At 45.8% G+C, this 21731-nt stretch overlaps 1 protein-coding gene across 1 annotated transcript in view; it reads right to left on the reverse strand.

The window, feature by feature from the left end:
• Positions 1-1031: 1031 nt before the first annotated feature.
• The window catches only part of TTBK1 (tau tubulin kinase 1), an 88879-nt gene continuing 68179 nt past the window's right edge, over positions 1032-21731 (reverse strand). Inside the window, exons 13-14 of the mRNA XM_080998240.1 lie at positions 2386-4013; positions 1032-1567 (exon numbers count right to left, since the gene is read on the reverse strand). Coding sequence (XP_080854366.1) covers positions 1171-1567; positions 2386-4013 — 2025 coding nt within the window. The 3' untranslated portion in view covers positions 1032-1170. The remainder of the gene's footprint in view (positions 1568-2385; positions 4014-21731) is intronic.

Below are 21731 nucleotides of genomic sequence, written 5' to 3' on the forward strand. Positions count from 1 at the left end.
TAAATAAATCTGTGGCCGCCTGCATGTCCAGCACAGAGACAAAGTCCCAGAGCAAGAGGCAGTGACTGATTCATAGATTCCTTGCGTTTGGATTCGGAGGAAACCCTGCGCGCTGGAACCATGCGATGGCCACAGATCATACTTCGGGGCTAAGAGGTTGTTTTGTTTTTACCATTTCTGCCAAGAAAGAGACCAGCTAATGGGTCCCTGGGAAGCCTTTGCCCACAATACAACCTCCCGGTGGACAGGTAGCTTACAGGTGCATCGCTTGAACAAATCAGGACTAAGGTCCCTCCCCTTCACAAGACACTGGAGCAGCTGCATGCTTTTGGGGGGGAAAGGAGCTACCCCTGCCTTAACATGCTCATCGTTTCACCAGCAACGAGCTCCTCAGGCCTGCCAACAGAGAGGCCCTATATACGCTGGAAGCAACACGCAGCCCCTCTCCTTCTGGCTAGCAGTTATAGTCATACATTCCCCTTGCTTGACACTGCAGGCAAGGCAGCCACCGAGGAGTCTGGTTGTGACTTTTGTTCCATCAGTGCTCGGGGTCAAAATACTACGGGAGAGTGGACAGGCAGCACGGCCAGAGCTGCCCCGAAGACGGCCCGGGGATGGCAGGGTGGGGTGGCAAAGGGCAGGGCAGTAGGGCGGTGAGGGAGGCAAGGGCATTGGGTTGACCTGACCATTTAGAAGTTCACACCAAGACTCTTCTTCTAGGTGAGGCGCAGCCGTTTCACCTCTCCTCTGATTTTGGCCGGTGCGTTATAAAAAAAGCCGCCTCCCCCTACCCAAGTGTCAGGGCTCCGCGAAGGAGACGGTGGTATTGCTAACCAAGAAATGGGGGTGTGGGAGGAAAAGACGGCGTGAAAGGAAGGAGGGTCAGGCACAGGGGCAGGCTGCCCGAGTCACTGCTTGGTGGCTGGGCAATAGCAAGCAAGCATGAGCTGGCCGGGGAGGCCCCAGCCAGGTTAAAGAGCTGGATTGAGACAGCGTGAGCTTGTGGGTTAAGTGAAGCACTGAAGTCGAGCTAGCTGCTATATGCTTGTATTTCCAACACGGTGTAAGGCTGTGCTGTGGCGTCTTGAGTGTATAGCATACGCAGAGGTTTCTCCAGCCTGGCGAGATGGTAGGTCGGTTGGTCAAAAATGGTTTGGCAGCAGCAGATCATTATCTAGCAGTAGCCTTGCCTTCCTGGGATACTTGCCTTCCTTTGGTTGCTGGAATTTGAGTTTGGGCTTTCCCTCTCGGTCCTTTCCGGGTTGCACTGGGGGACGCCGGGGCGTCTCCCAGCAGCCCACCTGCCTGAGCTCTGGAGGGAGCCCTGGAAGAAGGTTGCACCCACGGAGGGAACGTGGTACCTGACCTATGTTGGCGGGAGGGCGATGAGCTTTCTTTTCTGGACAGTGATTGGCTCTTGGGGGAAGCACTGAGGTTTCGCGGGGGGAGGCTGGGACTCCAAGGTGGGGGGCGGGGGGTTTTCCTCGGACTGCTCCGCAAGGGAGGTACAGCGGGAGTAGGCGTTGCTTTCGCTCGGGAGTCGCCGGATGGTCTTTGCCCCTGAAGCCTGCAGGAGGAGACCAAAGGGAAAGAGGAGGTGGGGAGAAAACAAAGAGAATTTAATGACAAAGCTAATGCTACTGGTTACATCGAATTGGTGGCAGGAGAGGGGCAGCCAGGCAGTCCACATACACAGTCACACAGCTATATAAAAAGCCCTGATTCATATATTTTGCCAGGGTTAGTACTACACTCTCAGAACAGGAGACGAAGCCTGTCCCCCTACCTGTCAGGGACTGGCTGGATGAGGAGGAATGGTGGAAGGCACCAGATGAGGAACCCTCCTTCCAAGACAAACCCCAGAGGAGGAAGGCTCAGAGCCCAGGGATTGGTGGTGGGACACCAAGGAGAGGTCAGAGGGAGAGGATTGGAAGGAAGGCCTGGATGCTGAAGGGGCAACAGGCTTTAGTGAGCAGAAAGAGCCTGTGACAGGGAGCAGTTCAGACTCCAAGGCTGAAGCAGAGGAGGGGGATTAGAGATAGCTGAAGAATCCAGGGAGCCTGTAACCTCACTTCTCGCAGTGAGGGAACCACCAGAAGGCCCTTGGAGCTAGATCTCAGTGTCTAAGCTGAAGTCTTACTGTGGGAAGAAGGTTGAAGGTCAGGGGATGCTGTGGGATGGGGGGCAGAGTAACTGCGTAACTGGGATGGGGGGAAATCCAGCAGGTGAAGCGATACCTTAGCGATACCTCTTAAAGAGAAGAGATAAATCACAGTCCTGTGGGTGGACAAAAGGAGGAGCTGAGGAGCTGCTTAGAGAAGTTAGCTGGCTGAAATAGTGAACGCTTGGCTTCAGAAGGAACTAGGGCCTCTCATACAGACTCACCTGTTGGTCACAGCTTTATCACCTGGGCTGCTACTCAGTGCTGGCGGCAGAAGAGTTGAGGGGCTCCCGGATTTCAGTTCTATCACAGGCGGCTTTGCAGGCACAATGGGGCGAGGGATTCTGCTCTTTGTGCTCAAGCCTCTCTCTTCCATCTTAGCCAGGGAATATTTCTCCTGACTCCCCGTCTTCCTCGGGGTGAAATCGTCTGAGTCGTGGGTGTCCTCCTCGGAGCCAGTGGCCGAGAGTGTTTCTGAAGCTCGCCGCCTCTCGTCGCTGGAGGAAGCAGAGGATGACGCACCTGAAGCTAACCTGAGCAGACGGTTCTGCCTCCTCTCCATCACCAGGCGAGCCAAATCCTGCTGCTTCAGCCTCTTGTACAACCGCTCTTTGCCGGAGTGCGAGGCCGAAAGGTCTGAGCCAGTGTCCTCTTCGGACAGCAAAACGGGGATCCGGCTTCTGTACCTGACGTTGAGGGGCTTTCTGGGGCTCTCTTTCGGAACATCTGGAGGGAGTTCCATTTTCTTAAAGGATTCCATTGCAAGAGTGTTATTTTCAAGGCCAGGCTCTTCTGTATCCATCTTATCGGCTTCTTCTAAATCTGATTCCGGGGCAAACTTGCCTTTATGTTCCAGGTCGTCCTCTTCCATTTTACTAACACCATTGAGAAGCACAGCCTGCTCCCCTACAATTTCAGAGGTGGTTTCGATGTGATTCACCGAGAGAGCACAGCTTTCCATTTCTCCCCCTTCCAGAGCCGAGTTCACGCTCCCGTTTTCTACAAGTGCCTGATTTTCCTCCATCTCTTCCTCGATGATGATCTCTTCATACTGCCCTGGAGTAGGGTATTCCTCGTGCCTCATCAGCTGACCACCGGAAGACATGATGTTCAGATGGGTCTTTTCTGCGATGTGAACAAACGTGCGCTCAACTTTGGTGAAAGGGGACGAGGTGGTGGCCACAGTAACAGGAGGCTTTGGTTCTGACTTAAGGATGGAGGACAAGGTCCCTGGTTCCGATACATCAAGCTGGCTTCCCATTGGCTGCGGTTTCTCACTCTGTGGAGTCAATGCAGCAAGAGTGCCAAGATCGGCATCAGGAGCCAAGTCTGCGTTCACGGGAGACTTCTTGATGTCACCGGGCGAAAAGAGAACCAATGTTTTGGAGCCTTCTTCAAGTTCCAAGTCTCCTTCTGCTGCTGAGGCTCGGCCCTTGGACTCCTTTTGGTCATCAGCCAAGAGGGTGGATGGGGCACCTTCCTGACTGTGCTCAGTACTTTTCTGGCTCACGTCACTGCTTGAGTCGCTGTGCAGATCAAGCTCTTCTCCTAAGTCACCAGCTTCGTCGTCATCATCATCTTCTTCCTCGTCCTCTTCCTCCTCCTCTTCTTCTTCCTCCTCTTCCTCCTCCTCCTCCTTCTCATATCTGTCATTTGCCATTTCTAGATGGGCTGCCGGTGGTTTGCAAGGGGCAGTTAAGACAACATTTGAGAAATCCACCTTCTTTATATGCTGGAGAATTCTGGACCTTTCCCTGTTTTCTGACACATCCCTTTTAAAGTCTTGATAAGGCAAACTTAAAGGCACCACCTTGGGGAGACCATTCATTTCAAAAGGCTTCAGTGTGAACACCTGGAGCAAGACAAGGAAGAAGGAGAAAACAGTTATCCAGAGAACACTAAATGGAAAATGTATTTGGGGCATCCGCACCAGACATTCAAAGTAGATTTAAAGTACATGGCTTCCACCAAACAATCTTGTGGTTCACACCCAGCAGAGCTACAATTCCCAATGCCCACATCAAGCAACAGTTCCCAGAATTATTTTGGGGGGAGTCATATGCTTTAAATGTATCATTATGGACCCAGACCATGTCTGATTCATGAAAAATTGGTTAGAACTGGAGAAGGCTCAAGACAGAACCTAAAAATACTAAAAGTTGCCTTTGAGGATAGTTTCTGGACAAAGACATTACATTACCGCATGGTATTAAACTCGGTCCTTAGGGCCCGAGAGTGTCTTCTGGGATGTCTGATCAACAGTTTGTGGAATTCCCCCTTCATTCTTTTTCAGTGCTTCATCATTAATATCCAGGCATGATACTAGTAGGAAAGGAAAGGAAGGAAAGGCCACTGCTTCCCACTCATCTCAGGTCACTGCTGCTAAAGACAAGCAAGAGGCAGGGCCTCCCCTACACCTCCTGCTAGTGTGATGTCTGATGAACACTCCTGACACGTAACAATGCAAAAGCTCATTATACAGTTAATGCATCAGCCCGTCTCATGGGCCACCAAGCGATCAAACTGGAAGAGGTACAACATCAGCACCAGCAATATCACTTTGAAAGAGAGGATATAAAATAGTAAAGTGGAACACATCCGATGGCTCACAGCCATTCACAATAGCATAGAAGGAGTGTTGCTATAAACACGTGTGTGTATGTGCATGTGTGCACGTGTGTATCTAGATCTTGATATATCTGATCTGTATACCTGAAGGAGTGTCTCCACCCATATCATTCAGCCTAACCTTGAGGTCCAGCTCCCACATTGTGAGAAGTGAAGTTATAGGTAACCAGGCAGAGGCCCTTCTCAGTAGGTGTTCCTGTGGAACACCCTCCCATCAGATGTCAAGGAGATAATAAACTTTATGACTTTTAGAAGAAATCTGAAAGCAACCCTGTATAGGAAAGTTTTTAATGTTTGATGTTTGATTATGTTGTTATATCTGTTAGATTCCATCCACAGTGATAGGGGTAACCCAGTCAGATGGGAGGGGAACAAATAATAATTTTTTTGTTAGTATTATTATTATATCTACAGTGGTACTTTGGTTCTCAAATGGCTTGGCTCCTGAAGAAATCAGCTCCCAAATGCCGCAAAGCTGGAAGTAAGTGTTCCGGTTTGCAAACTTTTTTTGGAAGCTGAATGTCCGATGCAGCCAATTGGAAGCTGCGCCTTGGTTTTTCTGAACAGTTCCAGGAGTTGAACGGACTCCTGGAACGGATTAAGTTCGATAACCAAGGTACCACTGTATAGAACTTGATATGCTTAATTAGGCTTTTCTCTCCCATCCGCAATGTGCTGCCCTTCAGGAGATGAAGACAGGAAGGAGCAGGGACTAATCCCATTTTTTCCTTTGAAAACATTAAAACAAGATTAAATAATAGATCCACAGTTGGACCACCTTACTCACAGGCAAAAAAAAAAAGTTTTGGAAGGGCCATTGTCAAATATTTTCCAGGGGTACCTGAGATTCTCTAACAATTTGGAGGGAGCCTGGGATTTATTCATTTATAATTATCAGAAAATTCTTAGGGTGGTGTTGATGCTGGATTTCCTAGCCATACTGCACGGCCCACCTGCGCCTGAGAATCCGTCAAGGATGTGGAGGGCAGGGAGAGTGAAATGCCTTTGTGCACTGTTACCATGGAGTCCCACAAAAAGAGATGGGGAATAGAAATAAGAAAGCAGGGGCGGGATGAGACCAAAAAAAGGGGGGGAGATGGTGTTGCAGAGGAGCGGGTGCCGTGAGAACAAGGGGGGGCATTAGTGGAGATAAGACTCCAGGAGTTGAAGGTTCAACCAGGGTGGGGAAACTGTGGCTGAGGCACTCGCTGTCTTCTTGTTCCACCAGGACTGCTGGCCAGAAGAAAGAAGGACAAGAAATTCCAGGTGGTGTATCTACATGACAGATCATAATCCTCCTGTCCAAGGAAATAAGTAATACAGTCATACCTCGGGTTGAAGTACCTTCAGGTTGAGCGTTTTCAGGTTGCGCTCCGCAGCGACCCGGAAGTAACAGAATGCATTACTTCCGGGTTTCGTCACTTGCGCATGCGCAGACGCTCAAAATGATGTCACGCACATGCGCAGAAGCAGCGAATCGCAACCTGCACACATACAGACGTAGGTTGCATTCGCTTCAGGATGCGAACGGAGCTCCGGAACGGATCCCATTCGCATCCAGAGGTACCACTGTACTAGATGCTTAGGTCTCTGCCATGGGTGTCTACTTTGCACTGCTTCTAAATTTACCTGCTGTTATTTATTTATTTTGTGATCCCCACCCTGCTCTCACCTGTGGCTCCTAAAAGCTGTCAGTGTGCGACAGCCGCCACATCGCAGAAACAGCTTCGACAGACTGGCTAAACCAGGTGAAGGTAAACTGATGGATCTTAAAACTTTGGCGAGTTAAGGACTTCCCTGCATGCAAAGACAGGCTCTGGAGGATTGAACAGATGACACCAGCAGCGGGCCCAACAGTCAAGAAGGACACCACATTCTTCTCTAGGCCCTTGTGTCCCTCCTAATGGCTCACGGAGGCAGCAGCTGTGCCAAAAAGCTGGAAAACTACCATGAATTAGCCAGGCAGCAGCGAGCAAGAGGAGTTTTTAAAGTGTGGGGAGTGGGTGAGGTTGTCTTACCATGACACCCACTTCTCAGAGAACGCCAGGGGATAGTTTTTCATTTCGGGATTAGCAACGCCAGAGGGAGAAAGGAGTCAAAACCAGAGGAAGAGACATTCCTAGACCAGTGTTTCCCAAAGTGGGCAATATCGCCCCCTGGGGGGGGAGCTGGAATGATCCAGGGGGGCAGTAGTAGCCTTGTAGTAGTGCAATTAGGGGGTGTTGAATAAAAATAAGGGGGCGGTGGAAGTATAAAGAAAGAGAAGGAAATTTTGAAAAATTGTTCATATTTAATCTGTTGTGTAATGACGCTTACTACCAGTTCGGGCGCCATTGCGGGACAGAAATGCCTCCCCTGGATTCAGCGTTTGTGCTGGAAGCAAAGGGTTTTCCTGGGCTTGGGTGAACCTTTTTTGGCTTCACCCAGGAAATGGGTCACAGTTTGCCTGTCTATTTGGCCAATGGCAGGCCAGCCGTGGCACCAGCCATGCCCCTGGGGTAGATAGCCAGCAGGTAGATTTCTGGGGGGACAGGGTGCTGAGTAATTATTATTTTTTATAGGGGGTAAGTTTGGGAATCTCTGTCCTAGACTGTACACAGCACAGCAGCCAAAATCTTTAAACCCAGCATGACAACAGTTGTAACGAGCAGAACAGAGCTCTGTCGCTGGAGGTTCAGATACTAGGAGTGCCTTTTATCAGCTGCAAATGGTTTGACAGCGACGGCCATTCGTGGGCCAGGAAAGCCTTGCCATGGTAGTTCATGCATTGGTTACTCCAAGACTGAGTTACTGCAATGTGCTCTGGGTGGGGCTTCCCTTGCGCTTGATCTGGAAGCTGCAGTTAGTGCAGAATGCTGCCACAGGATTGCTGACAGGAGTGAGGCCTTCCCAGCATATAACATCTGTGCTGAGAGAATTGCGCTGGTTGCTCATTTGCCAAGTTCAAGGTGTGAAAATTAGTGTCTAAAGCCCTTAACAGCTTGGGACCAGTTTACCTATGAGATTGTCTTACTGCATTCAATCGCTTTGATCGGCAGAATTGGTGGTACTACAGGTGCCACATAATACCTGTTTGTAAGAACATAATCATATTGTGTGGCAGCACCTACACTTTGGAACTCCCTGCCTATTGATACCAAGCAGGTGCCTTCAGTGTGTGCTTTTTGGTGCCTGCTAAAAAACATTTGTGTTTACACAAGCTTACCCAGATGCTGATTGGGTTGTTGTTTATAGGGTTGGTTTTTGTTTTTATCAATCATTTTGTGTTTTTATACTGTGATTTAATGTTGTACCCCTGAGATCTGTGGGTTTAGGTAGTATACAAATTTAATTTAATAAATAATAATAATAATAATAATAATAATAATAATAATAATAGAAAGGGCATGTGAATTGTAACCTGTTTCAGTATTCTAACTTTTTCTATGTTTTAAACGATGCTTGTGATTTTTTTCTTGATAATTTCTTTATCTTTTTGTACAATGCTTTGAAGCCCTCCCCCGCCATACAATCAAGCGGTGTGTAAATTTTATGAAATAAATAAAGTAGTTAAACTATGGAACTCACTCCCACAGGGGCAGTGATGCCCACCAACCTAGATGTCCCGAAAAGAGTATCAGACAAATTCATTGACAGCTACTAGCAACGATGGTTATGTTCTGCTTCCACAGTTGGAGGCAGTCATGTTTCTGAACACCAGTTGCTGCAAACTTTAGGAAGGGGAGAGATGCCCTTGTGCTCGAATCTGGCTTGTGGGTTTCCCAAAGGCACCTGGTTGGCCACTGTGAGAGCAGGATGCTGGGCTAGGTGGGCCACTGGCCTGATCCAGCAGGCTCTTCTTATGTCCTTAACCTCAAGACCACTGAAGTCACTTTTTATAGCCTTTCTTATAGCAAGAAGAACCAAATGTGGCCTGACAGTCCTCTCTATCCAGCCTTCCAGGATTTCTCCCAGCCGTGTTTAAGCCTGGACCTGCTTTGCCCTAAAATAGCTTAGGTGCTTTTACCTGGCTGGAATGTGGCCTTGAGCTGTAAGAATGACTCTTTTGCAGCTGGGATGTACTGTATTTTTCGCTCCACAAGACGCACCTGACCATAAGATGTGCCTAGTTTTTAGAGGGGGAATGCAAGGAAAAAAATATTCTTTAAAGGGAGCGCTGAGCAGAGCCTCTGCTCAGCGGTCCCTTTCACGAGCCACGTGGAGCGTGTGTGCGGCGCTTGCAGGCTTTTCCCCGAGGAGGGAGAAGGGCAGCCCGTTACTGACAGGCTGCCCTCCTCCTTCCTCGGGGAAAAGCCCCCAAGAGCCGCACACACGCTCCATGCAGCTCTTTAAAGGGAGCGCTGAGCAGAGCCTCCCGCCTGCATTCGCTCCATAAGACACACATTTCCCCTTACTTTTTAGGAGAGAAAAAGTGTGTCTTATAGAGCGAAAAATACGGTGCATTGTAACAAAGTTAAGAGTCACATCCATCGCTCTTCCCGCTTTTTCCAGTGAAGGGTCTTGGGGTCTCAAATTTCAGTGTGATGCCAAAAATCTGCCGCTGCCCTGCCTCTTGTGCTCCATTCTAAATCACAGCACCCCCGAGGCTCCGCCCCAAGTGCGACCAAAACAGTTGCGCTTCTGGGTTAGTGGAGTCTGTAACCTGAAGCATATGTAACCTGAAACGTATGTAACCCGAGGTACCACTGTAGCTCCAAGGAAGTTGGTGTGGGTGCAGATGAGTGTCTTGGGAGAAACTATACCCCATGGTGTCAACTTTGCCATATGAGTTGTGCCCTCAGCTGAAGTGAGTGACATCACCAGTCAACCTGAGGCAGCAGGCACACTAAATCTTGCTACCACCATTGGTCCTCAACATGCTGGCATGCTCAGAGATGGCTGTAATCTTCTCTACAGTGCAGTAGGGGCTACCACTGGAGCTCTCCTGTCTGAACACACAGAGAGAATAACTTTCCAGCCACTGCACAGAACTCTCCTCGGTTCCTAGAACAGGAGTGGGGAAGCTGTTTTCTTCTCCATCTGTGCTATGAGGAAGATCAAGTTGTTGACCACATCCCAGCTGGGGTGGGGAGATGAACCATTTTCCATGCTCCTCCCTGTCCAATGGATCACTAGGGAGGTCTGGAAGGGAAAGGAAAGGGTGGGATGTGTGTGTGTGTGATAGAATCACAATATAGAGTCCAGAGGAACTCCAGAGAAACTCTACTCTGCTGTCCAGACAGCAGGACTCATCAAGCATAGCAAGGGATTTCCTACCCGCAGTTGAAGTCAGAGGTTAACTCTGTCTTCCCTCAAGAGGAGGGGATATCCCAGGAGGGAAATACTTTGCCCTGGTGCGGGGGGGGAGTGCACATATACTGGCACTGCCCAATGGCAGAGTTCTTGAATATGGATCTGAAAGTTGCATAAGAACAACAAAAGTATTTTTTTTCCCAATGAAGGTGAAACTCAAAGAAAAACAACCATCACAAAGTTCTGCCTTTGATTCTTTAATAAGGTTTTGGTAGTATACAAGCTTTTTTCCGATTGTCTGGATACATGGATTTAAAAAAGGCACAAAATCCATTGCACAGCTTCGGTTTAGTTTTTTGTTTCTTTTCCTTTTTTTAGATGAAGTTGCTTGTTAACTGTGATTTCAAGTGTAGGATCTTACAGTACTCTGCAGCATTTACAGCGTGTTCTACATACCAGTAATTCAGTGCATGCTTTTATACATGAGACAGAATTAAAATTCTCTCTCGCCTTTAGCCTCTCTATATACACAAATAATACAGTGCTTTTATTGTGAAAAAAGCTTCAATATTTTTTTATTCTTCTTGCATGCTTGGTGCGCCCGGGAGAATAGTGCAAGCATATTATACAATGTTATTGCAGTACAAAAGGGTGAAGGGTGGGGTGGGGATTTGGGAGTGTTACCTTAGGATCTTGCGGGGAATACACGCAAAGAATAAAAAGGCTCAGGGAAAACAAAACTTTTGAACCCCTTCAGGCAGCTTGGTCCTTCCAGGCTAATTCCTGCTCTCCCTCAATTAAAGGTAAAACATGCCACTCTCCCAGGGAGAAGGGCCTCCATGCCTTCCTCAGCTGATGCCATGGCAAGTGCTCCTGCTTAATATATGTATGTCCTTCTGCAGTGACTCCAAGACAATCTAGTACCTGAGGTTTTCAAGGGGCTTTCTAAACATTAAGAATCAGCTGCCCGTGCAAAAAAACAGAATAAAATGCTCAAGATATCCAAACTAACGTTTTGAGAAAACAATTCAGGATGCAAGAGGCAAAAGTAACGCAGTTGGCTGTAGGATCACACACTCTCTTTTCAGAGTGATTTCCCCCATTCTGACTTAATTCTGTTTAGGGTATACACTGACATAAACTCCAGTGCTGGGGATTTTCCTCTAAGGACGAAGAGCACAATCCCACAGCCTGTTGCTGATCTCTCAAATGTTGCTCAAGAGATCAGCTCCTTTGTGTGTCTGGCCCTTGAAAGTGATGAAGAGTGCAATTCTACGCACACTGACTTGGGAGTGAGCCAAAGTGAATTTAACGGCACTCACATCTGACTAAAGTTGGGTGTCCACGTTGCATAAACAGAACAGAAACAAAATAAATCCGACTCTGCATCCTTTTATTAAAATCTCACTACCAACTGAAGAGTAGCAGCAAGCCTGCAGTTTTAGGAGATAAGGCGAAGCAAGGATATGCTGGTCCCTGAGGATTTTTATTATTAATTATTATAACTGCGCATCTGGAAGCTGGAAGGCCTGAGAAACAGAAAACAAGCATCTGAAACTGGAAGAGGCCTTAGCCCTGAGAAATGCAGCTGGCAAACCAACAATGAAGAATCCAGCTTTCTCTGGAATAGATTTGTTTTTAAGTCAGGGCCTTAGCATATCCTGGAAGCAGCATAATCCTTTGCCAGCAGAATAGGATGTTTAGATGGGACTTGGAGACTTGGATTTTGAACCTCCTGGGAACCATGGACCTTGTATGATTCCTGCCTTTTGAAATATGAAAGGCACAGTGTCTTCCAGAAGAAACTGCACAGTGGAGCGACAGTAATTCTCTTCTCACAACCTCAGCAGTCTACACTTTAGTGATACAGCAGATGCATGACTTTCTAATACTTTGCTATCAAATGCTAGTTAACCCTTCACTGGCTTTTGTAGGCCGAGGGCAGGTCTAGATGGTGCCTCCCTGTCCTGGTTCAGCACTGCAAGTGCTGCAAAACCAAGAAAAAAGGATGTGAAGCCACCAGAAGGCACCTACTTTCCCATTACTCCCTGCTGAAGACACCCACTGCTCTGCAGATTACACAAGCCCATGCTGGCTATCCATGGCTATCCCTTTCACACCATATAGCCCAATGAAGCACTAGCAAAGGCTACAATGTGGATTGCATGGATCAGAAGTGCTGAAACTAAGCCCAGCTGGGTTTGCCCTTATTGGATCATTTGTTGCTCTATTTTATTGGTGAGGAGGACAGTAAAGCAGATATGGAAGGGAGAAAGTTTCACTAACAATTGTTCTTGTCTTTCCTTAACAAATAAGAGGACACAGAAAAATCATCTGGGAAATATTAATTTCTCCCCGGTGCATTGAGAATGCTGAAGGTGACCTTGACCTTGCCTTTCTCAGGAAGGACCAAAGGGAAGGGGCAAGTAAGTGTCCCATGAGCATCCTTCTTATTCCATTGGTAACATGGAGCAGCTTTTGCAATGTGGGTACATTTCGTGTTGGCAGATCACCTGTCTGCACTTGCAATGATGTGTTGATAAGGAAGCTCTGTGATTTCTTATAAAGAAAGATATAATTAAGCCAGGTGCACTGAGGTGACAGGACCCAACAGAAAAACACATCACGTCATAAAAAATGGGGGGGAAATTCCGAAGCGCAAGTTTGTATCTGAATGTTAAGTTGCATGCAAGGTGAATGCAAAATGGAGGTCAATTTTCAACCCCCAGGTTACATGGTTTAGCAGCTTGTTTTAAAAAAAGTACATTCAATAGAAGATCATTTTCTCAATGGTTTGAGTAGTACAAAGAAGGACTTTCAATACATCAAATGGAGAATTAGAAACATTTCCTATAAATGTCATCTTTGTGCTGTTTCGTGGAACTGCTGATGCAGATCTAAATGTTATAGTGACCCAGAAAGTGATTAAATGGTAAGAGTCTAACAAGGTAAGAGTCTAACAAGGAAAGGAGCTAGAACAATTGACCGATTGCTTACCTTACTAGGCAACATTACACAAAACACACACCCTACCAGATTCATACTGTTGTGGGGAAAGACAACACCCAATAAATCACAATTCACAGTGCCACGCAGCTTCAACCAAGCGCTCTTGTACAGAAAGATAGCTGAAAGGGCATAGGGTGCGAGTGGTGCAAGATAATGCAGGGACAAAACTATGATGGCCTAAGTCTTCAAAAGTCTAGTCCATTTGACCCAATGCTAAATCAGATGAGAAGCTGCACTGCAACCTCAGTAGCTCAGAGAACCAGGCTTGAGGGTTCCAACACCAGTGGAAGTATACAATTTGTGCCCTTCTTCCAGCACTGGAATATGATGGTAGCATCAACAGCTGCACAGGTGCCTAACCCCTGGCACACAGGGGCAGAGCCAGCAGACAGCACTCTACATTGCCTGCTAAGAAAATGTCTACATCCCAGCAGCCCCTTCGTCATTAGCACAGCTCTAGGGTTGGGTGACGGGGGTGGATTTTGTTGGTAGTGTGTCTTTTATAGTAAGGAGAAGTGGTACAGAGGGATGGCGATTGTGATCTACGGACTACACATATGGTACCACTTTGCTGCTTCAGGAAAACTGCCGAAGTGATTTTTCATCTATCTGACTGAACTACTTTCTTTGCAATACTAAATTCAAAAACGGGGCTTGCATACTAAGACACTGCCTTCCCAGCACCGAAAAAGCTTGCCACATGCCATTGTAAGACATATCAGGATGACAACTGCTGTTTGTGGGCCTTGGACACAGTGCATTCACGTCCAGTCAAAAAAAACCAAAAGATCCAGTAGTTAAAACAACAACAGCAATGGGGCAAATATGAGAAAGGGGAACACACTATTTGGTTTTTAATATGGCCTTCATTTCCATAACCTGCCTGTGTCCACCTGCAGCTCACATCATAAAGAAGGAGCTGGTTAAACAGAAGGTAGCCAATTTGGAGAGGAAGAGGAAAGGGAAACCACCCCTGTTCTCAAGCACAGGGAAACTGCACCAGAGCACTCCTGTTGCATAACCACGAAGATCAGGAGAGAAACAATGGTGGGCAAGATATGGACTGAGGCACAAAAGCATGTCACTTCAAGCAGCAAGCTGGGGTGCCAGGTTTATTCGTAGGTATATGTGCTAATCTGCTGCTTGAAATGACGAAAAGCTGGGCCACTTACTTGCCAGTAAAATCTCCCTGTGTGTAAAAGCACAAGTCAGCCCAATGGCAGGTTGGCAAGCCTATTCACAAGTAACATTACTCATGGTTTGGTGAGGAAGCCTGACTTAGAATAGGGGACATTGCTCAGTGTGTTATCTATCCAAAAACTGGGATGGTGGGGTTGCGGGGGATGCAGAAAACTTACTACATTGGTGAAGTACGAATTTTGCTGCAACAAAACATGGAAGCATCACACATCACACATGCATCGCACACCCGGCCCCCTCCACCTTGGGGCAACCTGGTGCCTCTGTTCACAACCAACCCATATGAATGAACATTAGCAATTCTGTCCTCTTGCCCTGAAACCACCTTATTCAAATATTATTCACACACTAATGTGTTGAACAAGCAATAATGGCACATGGAGGAAGCACCATCAAAACTCATGAGAGAGGAATGAAGCAGCACAGACTGCAGTGCCTACTTCAGACACCTGCACAAAAAGATACATCATTGGGAAGCTCAGACTATTTCATGTCAAAAGAGCAAAAATGAAAGATATTTCACAGAATCTTTGATACTGGATTCACAGTAACGGATCTATGGTGTAGTTTAACACACACATAAAACAGAGATCCCAACCTTCTTTGGATATTAATGAACCCTGGATGCTTTTTTTCTCTCGTCCAGCCGGAATAGCATCCCCAGGTCCTGCATACACTCCAATTGCATTCTTCTTTCTTACATCTTCTCTAGAGCATCAAATTCACTCTCATTACACAGCTTATCACAAACTGGAATATAGCAGCATTGGGACTGTTGAATCAAATTGTCCTTTCCTTCCGTTAGAGGTGGAGGAATTTCAACAGCAGAACAAGGATTTTATTATTATTATGGAGTAGCTATGTTAAATATATAAATAAATAAATAAATACTATGCATATATATACAAGTGTGTACATGTTTTCGTAAAGCACTTCAGAACATTTGGGATGAAAGATGCCATAAAAAGCTAATATTTCATCATATATACATCATATGGAGGAACTGCCCGCCTGTTGTCTTGCAAGCCATTCCCAAACCATAGGCTGAGTTGCTGCAGAGTCATGGAATGTTCACAAACATTCCAATTTGTAAGAGGAAAGTGCCATTCAAAGTATGTTGACTATCAGAGCCACTGCTCTGAAAGAAACCAAAGGTTTGCCTGGGAATAGAAACTAAGGGAATGCCAGCAAGAAACTGGATTTGTGTGCTACTGAGAGGAAGGGGACAAAGAGGCAAACAGGGCTGGTAAACTGAGTGCAAAGGCCGCTAGAGACAGGGTAGTTGGAGGATGGGGCAGCAATAATGAAACATATGGTATTGAGAAGCAGATGGAAGGGCAGAGACTGCAGGAAAATGAGGTAAAATAGTGTGCTAGGGGGGAAACCTTGTAAAAGGCCTTCTGGCAAATGGAATTGTTGTTATAGGGAAGACAACAGAGGGGCAAGGGACTGAGTAAGGAGCTGAGGGACAAGAAAACCAAGAAGGTATTGTGGTAATTTATTGTATCAAGTCAAAACAGACTCCCTCTCAAATGAAACTTTCACGCAAAACATAACTCAAGTTTTATGAGCAACTCCTGTGTTTATTGCTCTTTGCAGTTTTTGAGAAATAAACAATCCAATAGTGCCCACTAATCTGTGTGGATGAAAAGATTTTGGTCTTTATGAAGCACAGAGCAAAAACAATCCAAAAAGCTTTGCCCTGTATATTCTCATAATCTAGAGACCTTTGAAACAAAACTGAACACTCACCAAGTCTCTGGTCCTCAACACATTACTCTGTTGGTGAGACATTGCTGGTGCAAAGCCCATTAATTGCAAATCAAGTTTGTGTCAGTGAGGTATTTTGAACTTCAAGCTGCTTGGCAGGAAGAAGCTATTATTTTGCAGCTCAGGCTTTGATGCAATGCATGCTGTATAAGCAAAACTGTGATCACTAGAGATGGGTTTCTCCTGCAGGATCAGCCTGAAGAGAAAACGTTGTACTAAAAATATGAGTACAGGAAGCTTTCCATTAACTAGCTTCCTCAAAACATAAATTTCATTGCCACTGTACAGAATGCCATTTCTGATGAGAGATTAGGAGCACTGGAACATGACTCTGTGTTTACCTAGAAGCAAGTTTAATGTGTTTTATTGTAAAGGTAGTGTGCATAGGACTGCAGCCTTAGAAATGCAAGGTCTATAATTTCCATGTGTGCACACACACAAACATATCAAGTTGAAAATGACCCCCCTGACTCAAAGGGATACTAAATTCTCAAAACTGGAGGATCAAAAACTCTTATTATTCTGTTCCATAGGCTCTTATCTAACCCCCTAGAATGGCAAGAAATGCTTCAAAAAATAAAACTAAGTAGGAATGGCATGGCTAAAAACACACGCAAACATACATAATGATATTTTGAAAGCAGAGAGAACTGTTGTGCGGAATTAAGATAAAATCTGGAGGAAACCAAAGAAAATTCTGCTGGCGAGAAAGTAAAATTAACAGAAGAATTTATCTCAAGTTAAGACCAGTACTTGGCTATGCATATAAATGATACTGAGGCAGCCTTAAGTTTAGACTTTCTTCTCTTAGAAAACGGAGTGTTTGAGAATGTGAGTGTGTCTGATATATGTACTGCTCTGAATTTCTTATCATTTCCTAAGTTTTTGTTGTTCGGTTTTTTCCCATTCTAAAATCTGAGAGAGGTATGTAGTTTGGAATTTGTCTGGTGGCCCAGAAATGCTCCTGTACATCTGAAAGATTCAGCAGTTTTCTCCTGGGACTCCCCCCGCCCTTAAAAACACACACACTATAAATAATCAGCTTGAAAACAGTCCCATTATTTTTGTTTAGTCTGACATCACCACTTACGGCGAGCACCACTGCAGAAAATGGCAGGAAGGAATGCTGCTGGGAAGACTGCAGCCAAGTCTCTAGCTGAAAGGGTATACCATTATCAAGTTCTAAATGGTTAAAAGGGGCTGTGCAGGAAGTGTGTCAAAAAGCACAAATCTTTCTGCTTTGAAAAGAAAACTCACATATTGATAAGCTTTGCTATCAATCACAATAAATGCTTTTAGAATGCACCACTCATTTGCTGCTGAATTATCACTATACTGAAGAGCAGACCTTTGAACCTAGATGAAAATCTCATATCTGCTACCCCCTTCACCTGGCCTTTGCTTAAAATCATGACCCTGGTTGGCTTGCATTTGAGTTACTTTGACAAAAGCACTTAGTCCATTCCCTTAGGGCAAAGGAACATGAAAGGCTCCTGTGCAGCAATTAAAACCCAGGGAGGCTATAGAGGCAAACTATTGAGCCTCCTGTTGTTGTTGTTTTACTCTAGATGAGAGTTCCATCACACTGGACAGTTTTGCAGAATCTGCTCTTTTGATGAGTAGGAGAGCACAGCAAAAAGCACAGCAATAAACAAATGTTTTTTAAAAAATAATGTTTAAGCCAGTTGGGATTTGGAGGCCCAATTCCAGTGTGTTGACCATTCCAAGCTGCCATCTCTGTGGGGCAAGCCTTAATTATCTTAAAAACACCCCCATAATAATAAAAAAAACCATGCTATTAAGCCCCAGAAAGCTCTATAGCACAAAACCAACTACTGCACCAGAACCTTCAGTATTCTGGTTCTTCAACCATGGACCAAGTTTCTTTAAGTCTTATGTTTCGTTCTTCGGTTAATCTGCTCTAAGCACTTCAGCATCACTCAGCTCCTACACTGTTCAAGAGACCTGGATCAAGCTGGTTCATGGTATCCCAGTTTAGGACAGAATGATATCCAGTTAATGCTAAACAGAACTTTTGCTTAGGACAGAGGGAGATTTTATCAAGTCTAACTGTGCACATCAAAGAGGCTCACACCTTGGGCAGAGTGGTTGGAGGCTAACTGACAATTTTAAGTCACATTTGAGATTTAAAGACACCTCTTCTCTGGCTCTGAATAATCTAACCTAACCAGCTAAAAGCAAGGGGTGGCTCTCGCAACCAAAATCTTGCTTTTTCAGACTGCCCGAATAGATTTTGGCTGATGAGACTTTGTCTTCTCCACCAAGAGAAGCTGGATGATTGAAATAAAAAGGAGTCTTTTTTGTCACTTTCCACGTTAAAAACAATTAGAATTGGTTTAAGTTGGTCAGTTCCTTCTTATACACTAGCTTGAAATCTGTTTCTCCTCAGAAATGAACAAAGCCAGGCCAGAGGCAAGAAGCTAGCCTCCTTGTTTCTGAAGCCAGGAAGCCTTTATAGCAATCAATAGATGGGTTAAGATAAAAATTGTTGCTATACTGTCATGCCTGGCAGATAGAGTTGGAAAAGAATAAGTGCAGGCGGATCTACGCAGAGTTAAGTGACAAAAATAGTCACAGAGTGAAGACAAAACCACAGGGGTGCAAGGGCTGCAGTCTGTATGCCTCACACAAGCTGCAATAAAAGTACTGTGATTTTGGCTGTCAGGGTGATTTGCAAATATGTCAGTGTACATCCCTCTCAGCTCCTGAGCTCTTGACCCAAACTTCTCATGCGTGTTCACCTGAATCAAGGGCTGAGTGAAATCTGAGGGGAAGCACAAATCACAGATCAAGAATTTGGTACAGATTTTATCTGACTGGGAAGACAGCTCTCTCTGATACCTGCAGTGCCCCTCCCCTGTCTCCTGTCTGTTTGCTGAGACAGCCCTACGCTCGTCACCCCACTGCTAGAGGCCACCGCCACAGAGCCCTGATGTAAACCTCTTAATGCGTTACATGTCCATACTATTTGTATTCTCATCTTGAGTCGTGACGCAGCCTCGGGCCCAGCAAGCTGGAGAATGAGAGAGGTGGGTGTTCTGAGTCTCTGTGTTTTTTTTCTCTCGCAGGGGACTTGGAAGTTTACAGTACCTTTGAGGCCAAAGTTGTCTGGGATTCAGTATTGCATTAAATGGTGACACACTGGGCAGGTGGGCTCTATTATTGCATTACAAAGGCTGCTGCTTCCCCCGGTACAGGCTATGTTTTGTGTGTGAAGCGGGCCCACACCTGCTGGAGCTGGGATCTGGAAATGCGGAGGACAGAAGGCATGAGTCTGTGGTTTCCTGCTGTGAGGGGCATGTGCCTGCGGTGGGGCATGCGCACGGGGCTGCTCTCCGCCGAACGGCTGCGCTGTATGAAAGTGCCGCCAAGGTGAGGGTACTGTTCTGTCTCCAGGGTTGAGGAGGAGAAAACGGAGGACGCCAGTCTTCTGAGGGGGCTGTACCTCGGGAGGGAGTGCTGAGAATGCCTGTCCTCCTCCAACTGCAAAAGACCAAGAAGAGTGGAGGAAAAGGTGTCAGGCAAAGACTTGACTCGCCCCTGGCTTGTGCTGCGCATGCTGTAGAAATCTTCACTGGCGGGCAGCAAACCCTCTGGCTTTGCAGGGCTTTAATTACAGCCTCGGGGTTCACCCTTACTAGGCTAACACCACATTGTTACTTGGAGAGGCCTTTTACGTGCAAGCCACCAGTCCTGATTTAAAGCTTTTAATGTGCTACATCTTCAAAACATCATACGATGTAGGGGCAGGAGTTACAGTTATGCCCTACCATTAAACCTTCACAGAAGGGGAGCAGGTCTGAACTTCCGTTAAGGTTAGGAAACAAAACCTCCCTTCCTCACCTTTCTGTCACTCCCTCACTCAATGTTCCCTCCCGCCAACTCAGAGATTGGTTAATTGGCAGTTTGGATACGTTTTAGTGTATTGCACTTGTTACAGCAAGGAGTGATCTAATTAGGCATTTTTAAATTAAGTGTTAATGAAGGGTAATACAGACATCTTGCAACAGGGAAATGCAGTCTTTCAACCTATCAAATATGCTGCTTCAAGGTTTTCCTAATTCATCTTGATCGGCAACTCCACATGTACATGCTGTGAGCTTCACAGCAGTGGGCACAGCAAGGGCTAAAGAGGGCTCTGTCTAGCATGCATACACAACAAACCTGCTGCAAGTTTTACTGGTGCCTTGGAAGGTCAAGAAAAGGGAGTTGGGTGTCACCCCTGAAGGGACCTGCCCACCATACCTTTCTTTCCTCACTTATTAGGCAATTTATTCCTCCTCTTCACTCTCCTTTACGCAAATGCTCACACAAACATACATATATTGTAGAAATCCCCGACTTACTCATTTCCCTTCCCTATCTCCTACCCACAGATGGGCCAAGTAGATCAATATGAGGACAAACTGAACATTCAGGAAAAACACAACATACAATAATGTTGTGCTACTGCATTGCTTGAAATCAGCAATTGTGAATTAACTATTTGTGATAACCCTCGTATTCAATTCCATCAATGAGAAGGAAAGAAACCTGCAAACTGCACAGTGCATAGGCAATTAGATGGGTTTTCTGCAGTGTGCTGTGCTCAAAGACCCATCCCCTTGCTTTGGCCAATGAATCAAATGCTCTTCTTCTCCCATCCGCTCACAGCCACACAGCTGTACAGAATTCACAAGACTGAATTTGTTCTGGGAGGAAGATTAGCTAGATCTAACTGCTTCCTGGAGGAATGGTTTGCCCAGTCTCCCCTTTAAAAAATCTCTCCAAAGACTTTGCGGCCTCCCTTCAGGAATCTTGTACTAGTGTCCTGCTATTCCTGCTATTCCTACAGTAGATTTTTGCTATAAGCCAACTTAGATTCATTACCTTCCACCCTCAATAAACAAATAACTGTTGCTCCTCTTTACTTGATCATTACAGGCCACCCCTTACTCTTCTTTTCCACAAGGCAAATGTCCCTACTTTCTGCAACATTTGTCACCAAAAACTTTATACAATCTTTATACAAACTTTACACACTGAGGTAGTCAATGACTAAACTGACTATGATTAAGTATCATATCTTCCTCAGAACTTTGCCCCAAAATATTAATCCTCACTGCATCACTATATAGTCTCTGTTTTATTCAATGGTGTCTACCCATATAGATTGCTTTGCTCAGAACACCTGTTTCAAACAATAAAATGCATCACATTAAAAATTACAAGAAATTTGAACCTTGAGCAGTAAGAGACCCCCTTGCAGGGGGGACAAGTGATGCCTCTTAAGTGCAAGAGTCTTGTCATACTGACTAATATTAATATTCTCAGAGAGGCCACAACTTGACTACGTTGCTTTGGAAAGAATATTGAGCAACATACAGTATAGATTCAAGAGAACATTGTCCATTCTTTTCATATTTTCCCAATATGGCTGTTCTGTTATTTACTTCGGAATGCCACGCTTGGAGAGCCACACTGAGACTTGGAGAGGAGAGAGAGAAAAGAGGTGAAGTCCTGGCAAGATGAGCACAAATACATCTTGGTCTCACAGGAGAAGCCACTTCATTCAAAGGGAATGACTTCCCAACTTAGATGGCTGAAACAATGTCAGAATCAGCTTGTGGTGTGTTTAAAATCTGGAGGGGGTGTGGGCTATGATGGAGAGAACTGGGGTGCAATTGTGGCTAAAGGAAGTGGTCAAAATAGTTAGCGGGCACAAAACAAG

The sequence above is a fragment of the Podarcis pityusensis genome, assembly GCF_964106645.2.
Source record: "Podarcis pityusensis genome assembly, chromosome: 3".
Classification (NCBI taxonomy): domain Eukaryota; kingdom Metazoa; phylum Chordata; class Lepidosauria; order Squamata; family Lacertidae; genus Podarcis; species Podarcis pityusensis.